The 16,445-nt window shown below is 44.7% G+C and overlaps 6 protein-coding genes across 6 annotated transcripts; 2 read left to right on the plus strand and 4 right to left on the minus strand.

Annotated features, from left to right (window-relative positions):
- Positions 1 to 392, minus strand: BT62DRAFT_994502 (uncharacterized protein; the record flags this gene model as incomplete). The annotated part of the gene is made up of 2 exons (XM_043190469.1): positions 1 to 262; positions 318 to 392. Coding segments are annotated over 2 exons (337 nt in total), but the record flags the coding sequence as incomplete, so codon positions are not given.
- A 2,263-nt stretch (positions 393 to 2,655) lies between these two features.
- On the plus strand, positions 2,656 to 3,192 carry BT62DRAFT_1076578 (uncharacterized protein; the record flags this gene model as incomplete). The annotated part of the gene is made up of 2 exons (XM_043179235.1): positions 2,656 to 2,978; positions 3,051 to 3,192. The coding sequence occupies 2 exons, from the start codon at positions 2,656 to 2,658 to the stop codon at positions 3,190 to 3,192; spliced, it is 465 nt and encodes a 154-aa protein (XP_043038982.1).
- A 226-nt stretch (positions 3,193 to 3,418) lies between these two features.
- Positions 3,419 to 4,383, minus strand: BT62DRAFT_1006427 (uncharacterized protein; the record flags this gene model as incomplete). Its single annotated transcript, XM_043177247.1, has 8 exons — positions 3,419 to 3,444; positions 3,499 to 3,516; positions 3,673 to 3,706; positions 3,759 to 3,791; positions 3,845 to 3,943; positions 3,999 to 4,058; positions 4,121 to 4,175; positions 4,214 to 4,383. 8 exons carry the CDS (start codon positions 4,381 to 4,383, stop codon positions 3,419 to 3,421), a joined length of 495 nt encoding a protein of 164 aa, XP_043038983.1.
- A 1,446-nt stretch (positions 4,384 to 5,829) lies between these two features.
- BT62DRAFT_932572 (uncharacterized protein) lies at positions 5,830 to 6,179 on the minus strand. Its single transcript, XM_043186379.1, has 2 exons — positions 6,148 to 6,179; positions 5,830 to 6,096 (listed from the first exon to the last, which is right to left on the minus strand). The coding sequence occupies exon 2, from the start codon at positions 6,015 to 6,017 to the stop codon at positions 5,841 to 5,843; it is 177 nt and encodes a 58-aa protein (XP_043038984.1). The 5' UTR covers positions 6,018 to 6,096; positions 6,148 to 6,179; the 3' UTR covers positions 5,830 to 5,840.
- Positions 6,180 to 7,136: 957 nt separating this feature from the next.
- BT62DRAFT_1024190 (MFS general substrate transporter) lies at positions 7,137 to 8,865 on the minus strand (the record flags this gene model as incomplete). Its single annotated transcript, XM_043178282.1, has 5 exons — positions 7,137 to 7,184; positions 7,328 to 7,847; positions 7,909 to 8,459; positions 8,516 to 8,656; positions 8,707 to 8,865. The coding sequence occupies 5 exons, from the start codon at positions 8,863 to 8,865 to the stop codon at positions 7,137 to 7,139; spliced, it is 1,419 nt and encodes a 472-aa protein (XP_043038985.1).
- Positions 8,866 to 10,828: 1,963 nt separating this feature from the next.
- Positions 10,829 to 15,753, plus strand: BT62DRAFT_896988 (uncharacterized protein; the record flags this gene model as incomplete). The annotated part of the gene is made up of 2 exons (XM_043183283.1): positions 10,829 to 10,927; positions 15,643 to 15,753. Coding segments are annotated over 2 exons (210 nt in total), but the record flags the coding sequence as incomplete, so codon positions are not given.
- Between the last annotated feature and the right edge of the window lie 692 nt (positions 15,754 to 16,445).

The raw sequence follows: 16,445 nt of genomic DNA on the forward strand, positions 1-16,445 counted from the left end.
CTGGCAGGATCATCACGAAGCCTATTTCTGTGACCAGGTCCTCGGCGGAGGAGTTGATGTATGTGATGAGTCCTGCGTAGGCGTGTTCACGCTTGGATTTGTCGTAGACGGCGAACCCTGTCTCCCCTGGCCCATGTTCGATTCGTTTCTCCCAGAAGGACGTGATGAGATCCTGTGCGTCGGTGAATGGGCCGATAGGGAGGAAGTCGTAGAAGGAAGCTGGAGGAGCAGCGTCGACGTGTAACTTTGCGTGTACGGAGATCTGGAGATGATGTGACTGGATCAGTGACAGATCACCCCTGATTTTTTTAACTCACATCAAAAGGCACCAGTTTCACGCGTTCGTTTTCTAGGACTGGGGGGAGTGGGAAGCAAAAATTGTTGACAGACATCTCTCTCGTTAGAAAGTTCTGGGGCTGCGGACGGTGCACCTTCATAGATTAACAATCGCCTGAGTCGATTAGCGGAATGGCCGGGCGGTACGGATATCCGGATTCCCGGGTGGATAAAGAGCACCCGTAAGTAAACGAGGATGCCTGGATTTGGGATCGGCGTTGGATTTACACGGCTACATATGCATGTGGTTGTAGATTCGGGCCCCGAACGTCAGCATGGCGAGGTTGGATTTATCAGCAGCTTTTATTTATGAAGGCATATTATATAAACGGGCCAGTGAAGAATTCTATTAAAAAGTATATAATCGCTGTTGAATCTTGGTGAGGTATGGCTTAGACATTACCTGACATTCACACATCCTAGTCTCCAGATTGACTGAGTAATGGGGACATTGAAAGATAAAGGATTGGTGTGCCATCGAAATTATGTACTAGGGGAAGAAATGGCGGACGTTGCCATGGCAGTTTCAGCATTGGCGGTGAATACCTTTTTTGTCTGTCCCATTTGCCAATAGCGGTTGCTAGGCTTTCCACCATGGTCGTTCGCCACATCTAAGAAGTCAGCGCGAGTTCTGCTATGCAACACGAGAATGATATTTTTCATTACATATCGTTCGTTTTCTCCATCCCGACTCGTCTTTCTTACCCCCCACTACGAACAGAAAGCTTGTGTCGCCAGCAAAAGACGGGCGCCGGTAATAAGCCGCTGGAATGCGTGTCTGATTTCAGGACATCTCAGTGTCGCTTTGCTGTTTCAGGCCTTTCCCCACGTTCATAGCTTCATAGACCAATTCTTTCGGGTGGGCGTTCAACCTGGATGAGTATGTTCTCATTTAGGCCCATAGCGGTTTCGATTGGGAGGACGGTTTGTCTAGTCGTCTCCGGAAGACTGTTGTTCACAGCCTGATTGTAGATTGGACAAAGTACTTATCATGGGTCGACTGTTACTCCAACACGGGTTTCCAGGTATACTTTATCCCTTCCTGCTACGGTATTTTTACGAACGTTTCTCTACGCGATGGAAGGTACCCACCGATTACAGTGACAAAACTGTTCTCGCGTCTATCGAGCGTCTTTTTTGCCCAGCAGAAATGTGACGCTGAATATGAGGGAACTGTACTGATAATTTTGGGAGGCTGCTCCATACAGTTATTTCTGATGGTCTGTTGCTCGCGTCTGTTATTTCGGAGGCAATACACATGTTATTAGCTTCGATCATTGCGGTATGTTGAAGGGCTAGCTCGGAACGCGAGTGTGGTAGGGGTAGGATTTGAACAAAGGTATAGGGAAGAACACTTAAAGTATGGATTGAAACTACAATCAAGAGCGAGTAGCTAATTCGGGAAAGAACTACAGTCAGTTTGCGGGATGTATAATAGTACTGTTAGCTGTAGTATCCCTGTCTTCCAACGATCTCTGCTGTTTCTATACGCGTCGGGCAGGTGAGATTTTGACCGAAGCTACAGTCCGGAGAGGTACTCACTTGTCCAGTGCCATTCATAGGAGCCTGAACAGAAAATAAATACTAAAACAGAACGGTAGGGATCGAAAATTCTTACCGGAGGGGGAGGGGGAGGAGGCCCTTGACTCTGTACCTGGGGAGCCTGACCGCGGCTCTGTTTCGCAAACGAAGGGTTAATCAGACGAATGTGGATAGCGGTGAAGCATACGTTTCCGCCACTGAGCATTTCAGGGGAGAAGAATTCGGTGCCTGCAATCGGTTTCTATATACGCAGTTAGTGTCAATGCTTCGTTACTCTTTCTAAGTAGAATTGAACCGTACCTGGTCGGAGGGGAATGGGAATCCATAGCTATAAGACATTGCAGAAGAAGGGAAGAACGGTCGAGTATGAGCTGTGCAGATAATGGTGGGGACTGATGGAGGTCAGTTCTGGGAATTTCGAGCGGCTTATATAGTAACCTGAGTGGATGTACCCATAGCAGGGACAATGAGTCTTGTCTTAGAGTGTCAGATGTGGAAGAATAAGGCGATCATGCTTAGGTCGTGCCACGATTTTGACAATGGCAGAAAGGGTCAGCGGTTGCTTGCTTTGAATCGAAAAGACAATGAATAATATTCCACGCAGACAAAAGGATAAGCCATAAAGTGGGAGGGAAGTGAGGGGACCATTCATCGCCAGTTTCGACTCGAAAACGTGGATTTGTGCCAGCGGTGGCATCACAGTATTGTTTGGTAACAGAACAAATAATATCGTTTGGGCCGTCGACAAGATACCAGAGTTCCGAAATTGTTCTGCGAATGGCAGAAACGTTTGCGGCAGTCGCTTCAATGCCGCTTCTGGCCAATTGGCAAAAAGCGGGACCGAAGCGGGGCAGCCGATCAAGTGGAAACGACATCACAGTCATAACTCTTCTCTCTTCTCGACCACCATGTCAGGCGGCGCCTTGTTTCCGTGTCGTACGACGTAGAAACGCGTCCACGGTCCTGATCTGCGCACCGCGTGTGATGGCTCTTCTCCTGCTGCAAGTTTTGGTCCCTGCCCTACAACGTGGATTTTTCGTCGCATTCGGCTCGTGTAGAAAGCGTGAGGGAAATGGCCAGAGTATTATCCAAGTAGCATGGTGTGTTTAACTGTTGACTGATAAAGTCCTCATCCTCATGAGCCCGGTTTGATGGCTAGATGATACCCTCAGGAGATACAAAGCGCGCATTGTCTACCCTTCGATTCCGACGGGGTACGAGAGGAATCGGCCTAAAGAGACGCTGATGAAGCCGTCTTATCTGCGCAGTCGAGGTGGATTCGATGCCGAAATGGACGATACAATATCTGTCTGACAAGGAGATGTTCTTATTTTCAGGACAAGCTGCTGCAAGGATACCCCAGGTGAGGGGGGCCACGATAAGATCCCGGAGCTCCCAGGTTTCTGAGTAAAAGGGTGGCCCTGGTAATCCACATCTCTGTATTATTCAGAGGGAACGTTCGCGGTTTCAGAGGCCAAGTATAGGCGTCCCTCGGTTTGGAGAGAACCGGCATCATAGAAGCTTTATCCTATGCCATGTATCAGGTAAATAACATGAAGTCGATTCCTGACTACATAATGAGCGTCGGGCGGGAAAAAAGATAGACTGTATTCTACGAACCTGGGTTCCAACGCGACGCTATGGAGACATGGCAAGGAAAAGGATAAATGAAAGAGTAGTAGAAACTCAGCCTTTTTAAAGGATGGATGAAGGAGCGGGTTAGGTGAATCTGAGCAAAAGGATGATCAAGCAAGGAAGTACGAGAAGAGACACGCTGTATGCTTTGATACGTACTAAGGTCGTTGTCTCCTTCGGGACCATACACACTCTAAGGGCTTTTATCAGCAACGTAGGACCGTCAGTGAAAATGAGCCATTTACCGCTCGACAATTCGGAACGGAACTTGAGGCACGCTAGATGAGTGTCCCGCGTACAATGATAAGATAAAAAGCCACTACTGGCGCACAGAACGTCTAGCGAGACTTATTAGCCTTGGGATCTCTGAATCAGACTCTGGTGGTGTTTCGGAAGGTCCCCTTGCACGATTCCGAGTCTTTGTAGATGACTATGCGCTGGTCAGAAGAAGAGTGTGGGGACAAGCACAAGGCAGTTCACGGAACCCGGTACGGTCTGAACTCCTCGTCGGAGCTTGTCTGTTGCCAAATGTCTGGTTCTGGAGCCTCAAACATCGATATATCAGCACTAGCATGTACTCAAGAAGATATCTAATGATGTCCCATACCCTGACGATTGCTTTTTCAGCAGACTCGTGCATAATATCCTCAGAAGCCGGGGAGCTGGAGGCTGCGACTAAGCATTGTTCTAAATTCGACACCCTTCAGCTGAGGTCCGCAATCTCGCAATCGACCCTCCCGTTCTCACTCTGCAGCTTGCCGAACTCCTGTCTTTTCTTCGCCGCTGGTCATCTAAACCTGTCGCGTTCCACTCGGAGCTCTCGGAGAGGCGTTCGTTCTCTTTGATGAGGCTTTCGACGGTGCGGGGCATGATGGATGAAAGGAAATGAAAAGCACAACTTGAAAATAATTTGGAGATCGCCAAGTTCCCAGCCGGTATGACAGTGCCAATTTGTTCGTCCGGTGATTTGATTTAGCAGATACCCCTGCTCAAGGGCAGGAGCTATTGTTAGTCAATCTCACATATTTGGGCTCATACGTTCACGGAATTCTGTGCTAGTGAACAATAGCAGGGCGAGCTGTGCAAACATGACACTCTGGAATTATCATCGACATAAGAAAGTATAGTAACCCACGCCCACTGGCTTTCAGTTGATCGCCATCGGAAGTAAAGTTAAGTGCTTGAGGGATGCAAATCACACTCCAGTCTAGTAGCGCTTTACATTTACAAAGTTCGAGACCAAACTTCATCAGAGCCTCCTCCTCTTCGTTTCGGGATCGATCATGGGTGATTCCTCAGAACCGCATTTAAATTGTGGGCCCGGGCTAGGGCGATGCTATAGACACCGACGAGAATATGAGTCGGGGCCTGCATGCAGATAGAGTGAGATCTATGCAAAGCAAGAATAGGAACCGCATACGCACCCTGCCTCTTCCACGTGAGGGCTGACGAGATTGATATTAGAAAAGGATGGGAGAAAACGCAATGGTGAAAAACGCACTGTCGTAAAGGCCCAACCCCGGGGCGGCGTATGTGGCAATGGCTGGGCGGGATCTCATCAACTGGAGTACAAGATACAAATAATGTGAAATACATACGGTTCCCCTTCCATGTGATGCCTAGTGGGAAGTCCATGTTTATGAACATGAACGAGAAGAGAAGCTGCTCACTGGGGAGATAGGATTGTGGCCTGAGGGCTGCTAAGAAAAATGAGTATGTTGCTTGTAACATAACTAGAGAAACACACGTTGACTGGCGAAGAAATGCTGGCTGCTGGATTGACTTGAGCGGACTCCTGTACATAATCCACCGCTGGAGGTGTGACAGGCTGGCCTTTATATGAGTCGCGTCAGACCAAAAGATTAAGGACGTGAACGAACGGTTGTCCTCTCTGGTACGGTAGAACGAGTGATACTTGCTTCGGCAGGGGGGCTTGACATTGATGAAAGCAAGCCTTCTGGAAAGTATAAGATATCACGATAATCAATACAAGTGTTTCGAGGCTGGGCTGGGACCAGGTAATGTTGGTAAGTCAGAATTGGCATATTTCCTGAACAACATAGCTTCACCCGCTGGTATCAGGTCTTTTTCTTTAATCGTGATTGTATTGGTGGACACCTGTTGCTCTGGAGATTGCCAGATATGGGCTTTGGCTTGGGCATCTTGAGTTTGGGAGGTGACGGCGGATGTCCCAATGACTTCTGATTGCTACAGGACAACTGCAGTGAGGTAGGGATATTCGGTGGAGGTAGGGATATTCGGTGAAGGTAAGTGATGCGTACCGCAATCACAGGATCTTCCAGGCGCTCCTCTAAACCCATGACCGTTTACCTGAGGTCTGCATTCTCGCAATCGACCTTCTCCTTCTCACGCAATAACTTGCTCAGCTCCTGTCTCATCTTCCCTGCTTGCTGCCTGAACGTGTCGCGCTGGCCTTTGAGCTCAGAGATAACCTCGGAAAGGCATTCATTCTCCTTTGAAAGGCTGTCGGTGGTGCGGTGCATGATGGTGCGGAAATGAGAAGTGAATGTTTCAGGCGGGAGTTTGCGTGCAGATTTCTGTTTTTTTTTTTAGCTGGGGGACCTGACCAGACTGAATATTTTTATCTTTGTAAAGACTAAGGAATATACATACAGACAGGATCCCTGATGATGATTTCATCTAGAAAACGCTCGCTGTAGCCAACTGATGCTCTTCCATCCTCACCCGGGTAAAGGATGTCCCATCGCGTACAGTTGCTATGGGAGTTGTGTATCCGGTAAGAGTCTGGCTGAGAAACTGGGCATTGTCCCAGCACATCCTGCATATCCGGGGGAAGCCTCGAAGTTCCCAAGGGCCAACGGTACCCAATCCCTCGGAGGCACTCCCGACTTTCTTTGCTGGAACTCTGGCGAGCCCGGATATTTCCTGAATATCACGGAAGGCACTGTTTACATAGTTTCACTGTTGCACATTGGTTTCATGCTTCACTGTTGTTATGTCACAGGTCACGGGATGTGACCTTACGCGTTGCTCAAACTTGCTTTGTCGAATTCAGATTGTCGAGAGGTTCAGTCGACACCTCCATCGGACTTTTCGGATGTCTCTTGACAGGTACTATTAATTCAGTCTTTTGCAGCTTGAGAGATGACACAGCAATATTAACAAACATGAAGCTCGTACTTACAACTTCAAATACCTCTCGGAGTCATGACGACCTCGCAGCACCTTGACCGGCTGAAGGTATCCCTCAGACCTTTCATCAGAAGCCTTATCCGAATAGACCGCATAGGACCATGAGGGGCGACAAGCAACGATGGCCCTGTAATCATCACAGGGACCTTGACGGCGGCGTTGGGTCTCTTTCGAATATAGACCGCCTTGTGACGTTCCATTAAACGAACCTGATTCAGCGCTCTCGTTGCATGAGAACAAAGGTCCCGAAGTAACACGAATATAGTCCGCAAAATGGGCTCGCCAAGGACTCCGGCTAGGTAAGCATTCAGCGGGACATGTCTCGTGAGGCTACGGACATTTGCCAATCCTTTCCGTTACGAGGCTTCGTTAACATTTCAACTTGGGAGATCTCCACGAGTAGTGCCGCCGCTGCGCGCGATGGGAACAAGAAGTAATATTTATTCCCATCAAAAATTGTAATCCGTGTTCTCAACGTGACCGACAGAACGATTCACCTTAGAGAGATCATTCAGAGCATACATATTACTACTTGAACAGTGGTAGATGAACAGCGTGTACCCATGAACAGAAACACCCAGCCATCCCATCATAACAAATAGGTAAACGACGGAGCCATATCCCCCTCCATCCCTTTCACCCCCCGTCCCAGCACCGTCTTCTTCCTCTGATTCATCCACTTGAAATACCCCAAGCACACCGCGGACCCCATCGCCATTGCAGCGCTAAACGCAATCATCGCTCTAGTCCCAAGCGTATAATCAGGCGCAGCGCTCAAGCTCCCCAACAACCACGTCGACAAGATCCCCCCGGCGCTCGTCATCATAACCCCAATAGCGATCGTCGTCGCTCGGCGAACATGCGGCTCAGAATTGGCCGCGTTCCATGCCGCCAGCGTCGGAGCGGAGGTAAACGCCCCAGGTATGGAGAGGAACAGACTGCCATACCGGGTGTCATGGGCCGTCGATTTGAGAAAGACAATGAATCCTATCATGGAGACGATGGAGGAGATGATGCAGACAAGGCCTCGGATATGGAATCGGTCACATAAGTAGGAGGTGCCCAATGACACCGCAAAGGCGACAGCAAACGGCGGCACACTCATGAGGTTCGAGCGGGCCGAACTGTATCCCAAGCTCTGGACAATCGACGGTGTAAAGCTATGAAATAAAAGGTCAGTTACATTGATAAGGGTGAGAAAGAGAGGGGAATTACACGTACTAAGCCAAACCAAAGAGGAGGATGCCAGAAAAGAAGAATACAACACTCAGGATCCAAACGTGCGGCGTGAGGAATGCCTTCCTGACTTCTCTCCACTCGAACTTCTCTCCACCAGACTCAGAAACCTGACTGGCGACATACTCGCGCTCCTCTGGACGCAAGAAGTTCGCAGACATGGGATCTCGAGGCATGAGCAAGCCATTCACGATGCCGCCAAAGATAGTGAAACAGCCTTCGATGATGAATATCCATTGCCACCCTGAATGTCCGAGCTTGCCATGCATTTGTGAGATACCAAAGGCGAGTATCCCTGCGAACGACCCTGTGATTGAGGCGAAAGCGTACATTGCAGATACACGGGTGGTCATTTTGACGCGGGGGTAGAAATGCGAAAGGTATAATACCAATCCGGGGAAGATGCCGCCCTCTAAGAGTCCGAGGAAGAACCGACAGGCAAGGAGGCCGCTATAGCTTTTCACCAGTCCTTGAAGGGCCGTGACTACGCCCCAGAGGACCACTGTGGTGGGCAGGAGATAGTTCGGTCCAATGACCTAAGTAAGCGCCAATAAGCTCGAGAAACATTGAACAGAAGGAAAAAATGACCTACCCGAAGTAGCAAATTTGAGGGGAGGTCAACGACAATGTACGGGATGTAGGTGACAGTCAGGGCAATGCTATACTGCGTGTTTGTCATTTTGAGGTCGGTTTGTAGTCCTGCCACCTGCGCATTGCCTATACTCGTTCTGTCCTGTGAATGCTATCAGTTGTGTGAGAAATTCAACGAGATAATGGACGTACGAGCATCGACAAGGAATAGAATGCGCCGACGACTGGAAGTATAAAGAAGTCCATCTTGAACCATAATCTCCTTGACGACCGTGCATCGAGTTCGAGGCTGAGTTGGCTTTTCTCGCTGTCGGTATACTTTGTATGTTGGCTGTCCTGGGGAGCATCCATCACGGTTGTTAGAGAGAACGAACATGAACAATAGAATATATATACCCGCTGCCAACCAAACGTATGACCACGGGCATGATCATGGGATTAAATATCGAGGGTAGAGCGGAACACCAGACGAGTCCGATGGGATCGTCCAGGGACAACGGTACAGAGAATGAGAGTCCTGTGACACCCGTCCTGAATTGAAAGGGTACGAACTGGCTGCGGTTTCTCGAACATCCTGAGAACCTGATGATGGGAATCAACCTAGGGGACAGAAAACACGGGGTTTAACTTTAAAAGACGATATTGTCTCAGTTATATTGACGCAACGCGGCTCCTACATAGAGTACAGGGACAGCGGTGCCAGTCATGATGGTCTTCGATGACCTTTTAACGTTCCAGATAGAAGGATATCGTGTCAAGATCAATACATATCGCGGAAAGTGGCGACGTCCTTGACGACATTATGTTGGGGTGCTTTATGAGCGTGGACGGCCAGATAAAAATGGTCAAGAACCAAAAACGAACTCGTGTTTCGGACCGGTTTCCTGCGCTCGGCAGCCGCGGCTTAGTCCACCTCGATCCACCGTGTACAACAAGTTACTTAGTGCGCTCTGCGTATACTGACCCTCCACCGACCAGTCACATAGATAACTCAGTTCTGTTCACGGAAAATTGTGTAAGCATAGAACATAAAGCTATTTCTCTCTTTCTACCAGATTCAGTAGATCTTGAGCTCTCCCACCCCTCTAATGCGTGGTTTCCAGCTTTCCCCATCTCAATTCACTCGCACGTCAATCTCTGAGGTCGCGGGGTTGATGCAAAGGAGTAATATGCATACCACATCCATTTGGAATTTCAAACATGGACTGCACAAATATTGGAGGTGCAGGGATGATCAGATCTTTTTATGATCGATCGCATGTTTGGGTCACGGTGGCGGTGCACTTTTGTACGTTTAACCGTGAGAACGTCATTTTCATTACGATTCTTGTCCTTTCGGCACGACGTTAACCGGTTTTCCTTGTCCGTATTGCCGTCGTTTCGAACAAGTGCTCCCACACTATCTTCTATGGAATCTTGGTATTTCTATGCTAGCATGTATCGTTCAGTATTCCTCTTTTCGCTCGGTGCTTTTCACCTGCACTCGTTCCTTTTCCCTGGTGTCCCTTTGACTTTTTTTGTTCCGCTTTTCTCACATTTCTCTGTCAAGCTCTTCTTGTGCAAGATTCTTTCCTTTTCTTGTTTATCATCGTCAGAAGGCACCTCATGCTTCAAAACGGTATTCCCATTCGATTTTGTTTTTGACCGCAACTGAACATGGCTTCATTTTCTTCCCGGTCTTCATGACTAAAGCGATAATGGATAATCGGAAGATTTGCGGCCCTGTTGTTTTGAATGTGAGAATACATCTTTTGAATCATCTGGCGGTGAATCGGTACGTACTCCCCCTTTCCCCATCTTTATCTATCCCGCTTGAGAGGAATCCAACCGTGTATATTATGTTCCTTCTGTTGTAGGCACCTGCCAGTATACCTTGGGCTTACCCTCCTTTGAACGATGCTTTTAGACACTCAGCTGTATGGCATGTAATCTCTGGCATCCATTTCTTGAATCCGCCCTCCGAAAACTGTCACTCGAACACAAGCTGAGCTACAACAATGTCGCCTTCTGTCCAGAAAGGTAATAAGATTCCTCAGTTCCCAAACTTAAAACTCTTCCTGGCATCTCGTCTTAGAAAATCGACTCGAAAGATTATATCGCGTCGAACATATGACTGCGTGGTTTCTCAAATCTCTAGTAATCTATCCGGGCCTATATTATAGGAGACACGAATACGATAAGGAGCATCTTTACTCGCATGTAACAGGATCCATATAATCGATCCAAAAAAACAAAGACTACCGTAAAACCACAAAAGGTGGTGTGCAGGATTTCACAGCTCGTGTGAGCATACAAGTCTGATCGGAATACACCACGTGAAATCGAACAGCGGTGGTTACACATGGTAAATCGTCGAATGCGGCAGGACTGCATACTATCAGACAAGAAGAAGTTCCAGAAGAAGGCAATACAAGTCTTCCTCGTTCTAAAGGTGTGGTAGGGAACGCTTCTGCAGGAAAGCTCTCTCCCAGAGGACTGGACAAGGTAAAACGGGGTTTTAGTGGGCATTGTGAAATAGATGATGATGGCTTGGTACTAACCATGACAAAGCTGGAGTCTATATGACAGAGTCCCATACAGGACTTTCTCGACAAAACACGAAACTAAGTGTGTAAAGGCATTACCTCGTGTGCTTGGTTCACTGTGCGGCACCTTCACCTAACCGTATGCCTTATGACACGTCTATGAATTCTCATCACGCTCACGGGGTTATAAGACCCCGATCCATTAACGTGTCAAGTACAGTGTCATTGGCATATCATTCTGTGTAAGAATTCAGGTATGAAGAGGAATGGTACTAATAGTACAATGTCAGTATACCCAACTGTTGCAGTCAACAGATGAGAGAATTCAAGTACCTAATAGTACAATATCAGTATACTATGAAATACCATAAATTATAAGTACAGTGTTAATCATTATAATGCTCACCCCAATTGTCACAGTCAACAGATGAGGAAAGCAACTGATGATCATGAGCACATAAATGACACAATAGATAAGACATTTACAACAGATGCAAATACAAAAAAGGTCAAAGAAAAATGATATCTATACAAGAACATCACATATGTCATGGCAATGTGCTTGTCTATACATCACCTGACAACTCCAACACTCTGCTAGTCAGAAGACTCCTGCTGTGCAGAGTATACAAAGCCATACTAAATATTCCACAAAAAAAAAAGTCTAGTTGGAGGATGCATTAGATGTTGAAGATGATCCATATATCATTAGTACCATTTCACATTATCACATTATCATTCTTGGATTATCTTTTCTGTCTATATCTCAATCATGCCTCAATTATATATATAAAGCATACCATAGATTTCCACACCTCAGCCATTTCTGCTTTTGCTGTGCTGACTGAGATGTGTATGCTTTTACTTTACTGCTTTGTTCTCATACTTATCTACTTATATAGTTCTTACCTTTATCCTTCCATCATTATGTTATATGGCCTCATTGCTTATAATTTTCTTTTTTGGTCAAGAAGAATACACAGTGAATTTTGGTGACTCATCAGTTTGATATCAAACCACACACATACTATATACACTATATACAACACACTGCTATTTGGTCCTACAAGATAGGTTGACAAATATACCCAGGGTAACCATACTCTCTAACACTAGTAACCATTTCAATGGTAAAAACTATGCTTTGTGGAAGGTATAGATATCTGAGCTACTCAAAGAAAAGGGACTGACTGGCCATATTGACAGCTCCATTACTTGTCCCCTCATCTCAGTGACTATCACTGGTGCTACACCATCCAATTCTATACTAATGCCCATCTACTATTCTATTCCATCTTGCAATGAATGGAAATTCCATAACAAATTGATACACTCACACATTGTTCTGAACATTGTTGATCTGCTCAGCTTAGGAGTCAAGACTGATAGAGTAGCAAAGGAGTGCTGGGACTTGGTCATCCAGGAACACATGAAGAAATTGAATATGGCTTTGTCCAAAGCAGAGCAGATGTTGAACTCTGTAAAATTTGATAGATTCTGTCATGATTTTTGCCTCTAATCATGACCTTCTGATGCTTAGTAAGCCAATGCTTATGAAAACCTGATCATTTTTGATGAATAAGTGCTCTCAGCCATGCAGAAACCTCACTGAAGCCATATGAGACCATAGATAATGCATGTATAATAACACTATGCTGTATTTTAATTATTGCCATATGACACACAGCTTGTATCAGCATGATGATCACATGGAATGACTGTGTGGTGGCATGGTCTTAGTCAGAATGACTGCAGCTCAAGTAAAACTCATTGTAATGACCTCATAGTGGACAGATAACAGTATACCTGCTGAACATAAAGATCATTGCTATTAGAGCATATTTAGTATACACATGAATGGAATTATATACATGCCCATAGGGCTAAGAATTTTCCATACAGTATTTAAAACAGTAATATACAATGATATGCCCTAGTCTCAAGCTAAGATTAATATATATTGATTAAACTATAGCATTCATGGTGCAACTCCTATGTTTGTGATCTTAAGCTGGCAGCCCAAGTCTATGAATTTCTTCTCTCTCTCTCTCTTTCTTTATCATCATCTTATATCTTATCTCCTTTATCATCTTCCTTCATTATCAGTTCATATCAGACTCTAGTGATTGCAGTGCTAAGCATTTGTGATTGTTTGGTCAGCATCTGACATTTAGCTTGAGACTTCTCATGCCTCAGTCTGATGGTCTTTGATCTAGGATGCCTTCATGAATCTTTCAAGACACAACTTATTTACAATCACATTTGCAGGCTCTTATCTTATTCTTTTAATCTTTAGATTTATCACATGCAATGAAAGACATTGTTATATGCATGCCAATAGTCTCTACTTCACATGAACTTTAACATCCACTCTGACCACTGTACTATCATCACTGGTATCCACTAGACTCCACTCTTTTCTCTTTTATATCTGTTAAGCCCAAATTCCATGTGACTATCAACACATGATAAACAGTTCAGAACCTCACACTTCAGGTTAGACTGACTGAGTCCACTGATGTGTTCATAGAGTTGTGTTGTCAAGGTGTTGGCAAGAAGCTTGAGCTTGAGAGTAGATGGTGAAGAATAAACTTTAGCTTAATGCTGGAGCTACTACAGTGAAAATGATGCTACTTAAATACTGTTCTGTTATTGGGTTATTAATAGAGACTTCACAAAAGATATTGTCTGTTGTAGAGCTGTTACCCCTGCTGTTGCCAGGCTCTCCACAAAAGCTGTTGTCCTGCTGTCCTGCTGTTACTTCTGCACCACCATTTGAGAACAAAAGAAGCATTGTCTCTCCCTTCACAGCATACAGCAGCATGATAGAGCAGTGACTGACTGGGTTGCTGAGCTAAGCATTCTCACAGCCCTAAGTGCTGGCCTAAGCACTCTGACTAAGCAAAGATAGGGGTTATTTCCAAGGAAAAGAAAAAGAAAAATAGGAAAAATCATAACAATATCCTTCTATTTGAATTATCTTCTAATATTTTATATCCACATTTCACATCACTGTCTCTGATATAGTAGGATTACTTAATATCAGATTTCATCAGATTCAGATTTGAAATTAGTTACTAGCATATAAGCCTTGCATAATCATTATAGATACTCAGTTCAAATATCAACTTGAATTAGCTCAATACTCTTTGTACTCACCTCTGAATTCTCTCTTTTGTCTGATAGACTCTACTCTAAAGGATATTTTCTCCATTTCACCTCTCTGATAGACTTTACTCTGTCATGCAAAATACTTTGGGCTTTGACTCAAGAGTGGCATTGCTAATAGCTTCACAAAGGCTCATGCATTCTATCAGTCTCTATATGTGCAATCAACTTTTCCCCTATTAGCACATTCCTAACAGATATGCCTGAAGCCCTGCTGCCTTCACTAAGAGAGGAGATAAAACTATCCTCAAGGTTCAGCTGGAGATACTTGACACACATCAGATCATAAGCACAGAAGTGCTACTAGACAATGGCTGCATGAGGAGTTTTATTGATGAGGACTTTGTCAAACAAAATGGATTTAACATGTAAAAGATCACTAGGCTCATTTCAGTTTATAATACTAACAGAACACTCAATGCAGAAACTCTATTTCAGAGTACTGTGAGATCTACATGACTATAGGTAATAGGCATATTGAATATATTAACTTTAATGTATATGATGAAACATCTATCAATATCATTAAAAAAGATGAAAGACTCAGGATATATTGACATACCCAACAAGAAAGCCCTTTAAGCAATAGTAGCCAGTCTCAGAAGCAGGCAACAGATGACAATGATATAGCAGAACAAAGACCAAAATGAACATCATACAACTAGTAAAGCAAGCAGACTAACAAAAGAGAGGTCAGAGCAAGAACAAGATGACACAATAGACTTAGAAATAGACCTGAAACTAAAAGTCACAGGTGCTGTCCTAAACAAGCTAATATAAAGTCATGCATATAAAGCCTTTTGAGGCCAAAAAAATCAAAAACTGCCTAAGAGGGAAAAGACAAGAGTGAACATTAAGTTAGCAAGCCAGAGAGCAAAAGAATACTTTGGGTTGCAACTAACACCAACTGCCTTATGGAAATTGATCTGCCATAAAGACATAGACTGAAACATCAGATACTTTCTGTGGATGACAATGCATAATGCATACAGAATAGAAGAAAAGTGGCTGCAGTTTACCCTGCAATACTATGATCATGCATATTGCACTCAATGCGATGGCTGTATGAAAAAAATGAAGCATATATTGACTGAGTGCTCCTCTCCAGGTCAAAAAAAATATGAGAGCTTACCAGACAGCTACTCAAAATAAGGAATATCCTATAGCACTCTTCAAAACTGTCACACATCCTAGCATGTGCCTCTCCAGTCCTCAAGTCACCAAATGAATATAGAGATGAAGGAAAGAAACACTTCTTCAGGATTGTAGTCTTCTCAGCCACTCAAACCATCTGGAATGCCTGCTGTGAGAGAGCAATACAACATAAGAACATGCTCTTCATATGAGAACAGAGATTTGAAATAGGCGAAGGAAAAAGGTTAACAATAGACTTGAGCTAGACTGCTTGATAACATGCAACTGCTTTAGTAAAAAGACAACAAATAAAAACCTAGTGTTAATAACATGGGCAGGCTCAATAATGAATGAGCACCAGTTTCTGAAAGACTGGATGGAAACTGTTGGGGTTTTAGTGAGTATGAGGTAACAGTAAGAGCTGTACTGCATAAGGTAAGTATGAGAATGGCAGAAGAGGAGAGATGAAAGTCCTGGCAAAGTTATTGTTAGGCTCAAGCTGCATGTGATCTGGAACACATGATAAACTAGTGTGACTTTGCATTTGAGCCTTCTGCTAGAGTCCACTTGATGTGCTTCTGTGATCAAAGTGCTTCAAGGCATAAGAGGATAGCTTGAGAGTAGAATAAGTATAAATAAACTTTAGCTTGAAGCTGGAGTTACACCAGTGAGACCTGTCCTACTTATATACATGTCATTATGCTACTATAAATATTTCTACTTATTATATCTATGCTGGCTATTATGCTTGTTGTTCTTGAGTATCACTGCTGTCTACAATAGTACCATTGTGCATTGTCAAGCAATGCTGTTGCATCAAAAGACAATGACTGACTAGGTTTGTTGTGATGACTAAGCCAGTCTCACAGTTCTAAGCACTAGTTTAAGTGCTTTGACTAAGCATAAATAGGGGTTAATTCTGAGAAGAGAAAGAAAAAGGAGAAAAAATCATAACATTGCCTTCTCCTTAAGATCATCATCCTAATGGCTTAATTTAGAGACAGTTTATAGTCTCATATTGTGTCTGCAGCATCTATCCATTTTTCATTAACCCACTGGTTAGATTCAGGGCTATAGCCTTTCCAACTAACCAGCTAGTTGACC

This window comes from Guyanagaster necrorhizus (assembly GCF_019112545.1).
Source record: "Guyanagaster necrorhizus MCA 3950 unplaced genomic scaffold BT62scaffold_14, whole genome shotgun sequence".
NCBI lineage: Eukaryota > Fungi > Basidiomycota > Agaricomycetes > Agaricales > Physalacriaceae > Guyanagaster > Guyanagaster necrorhizus.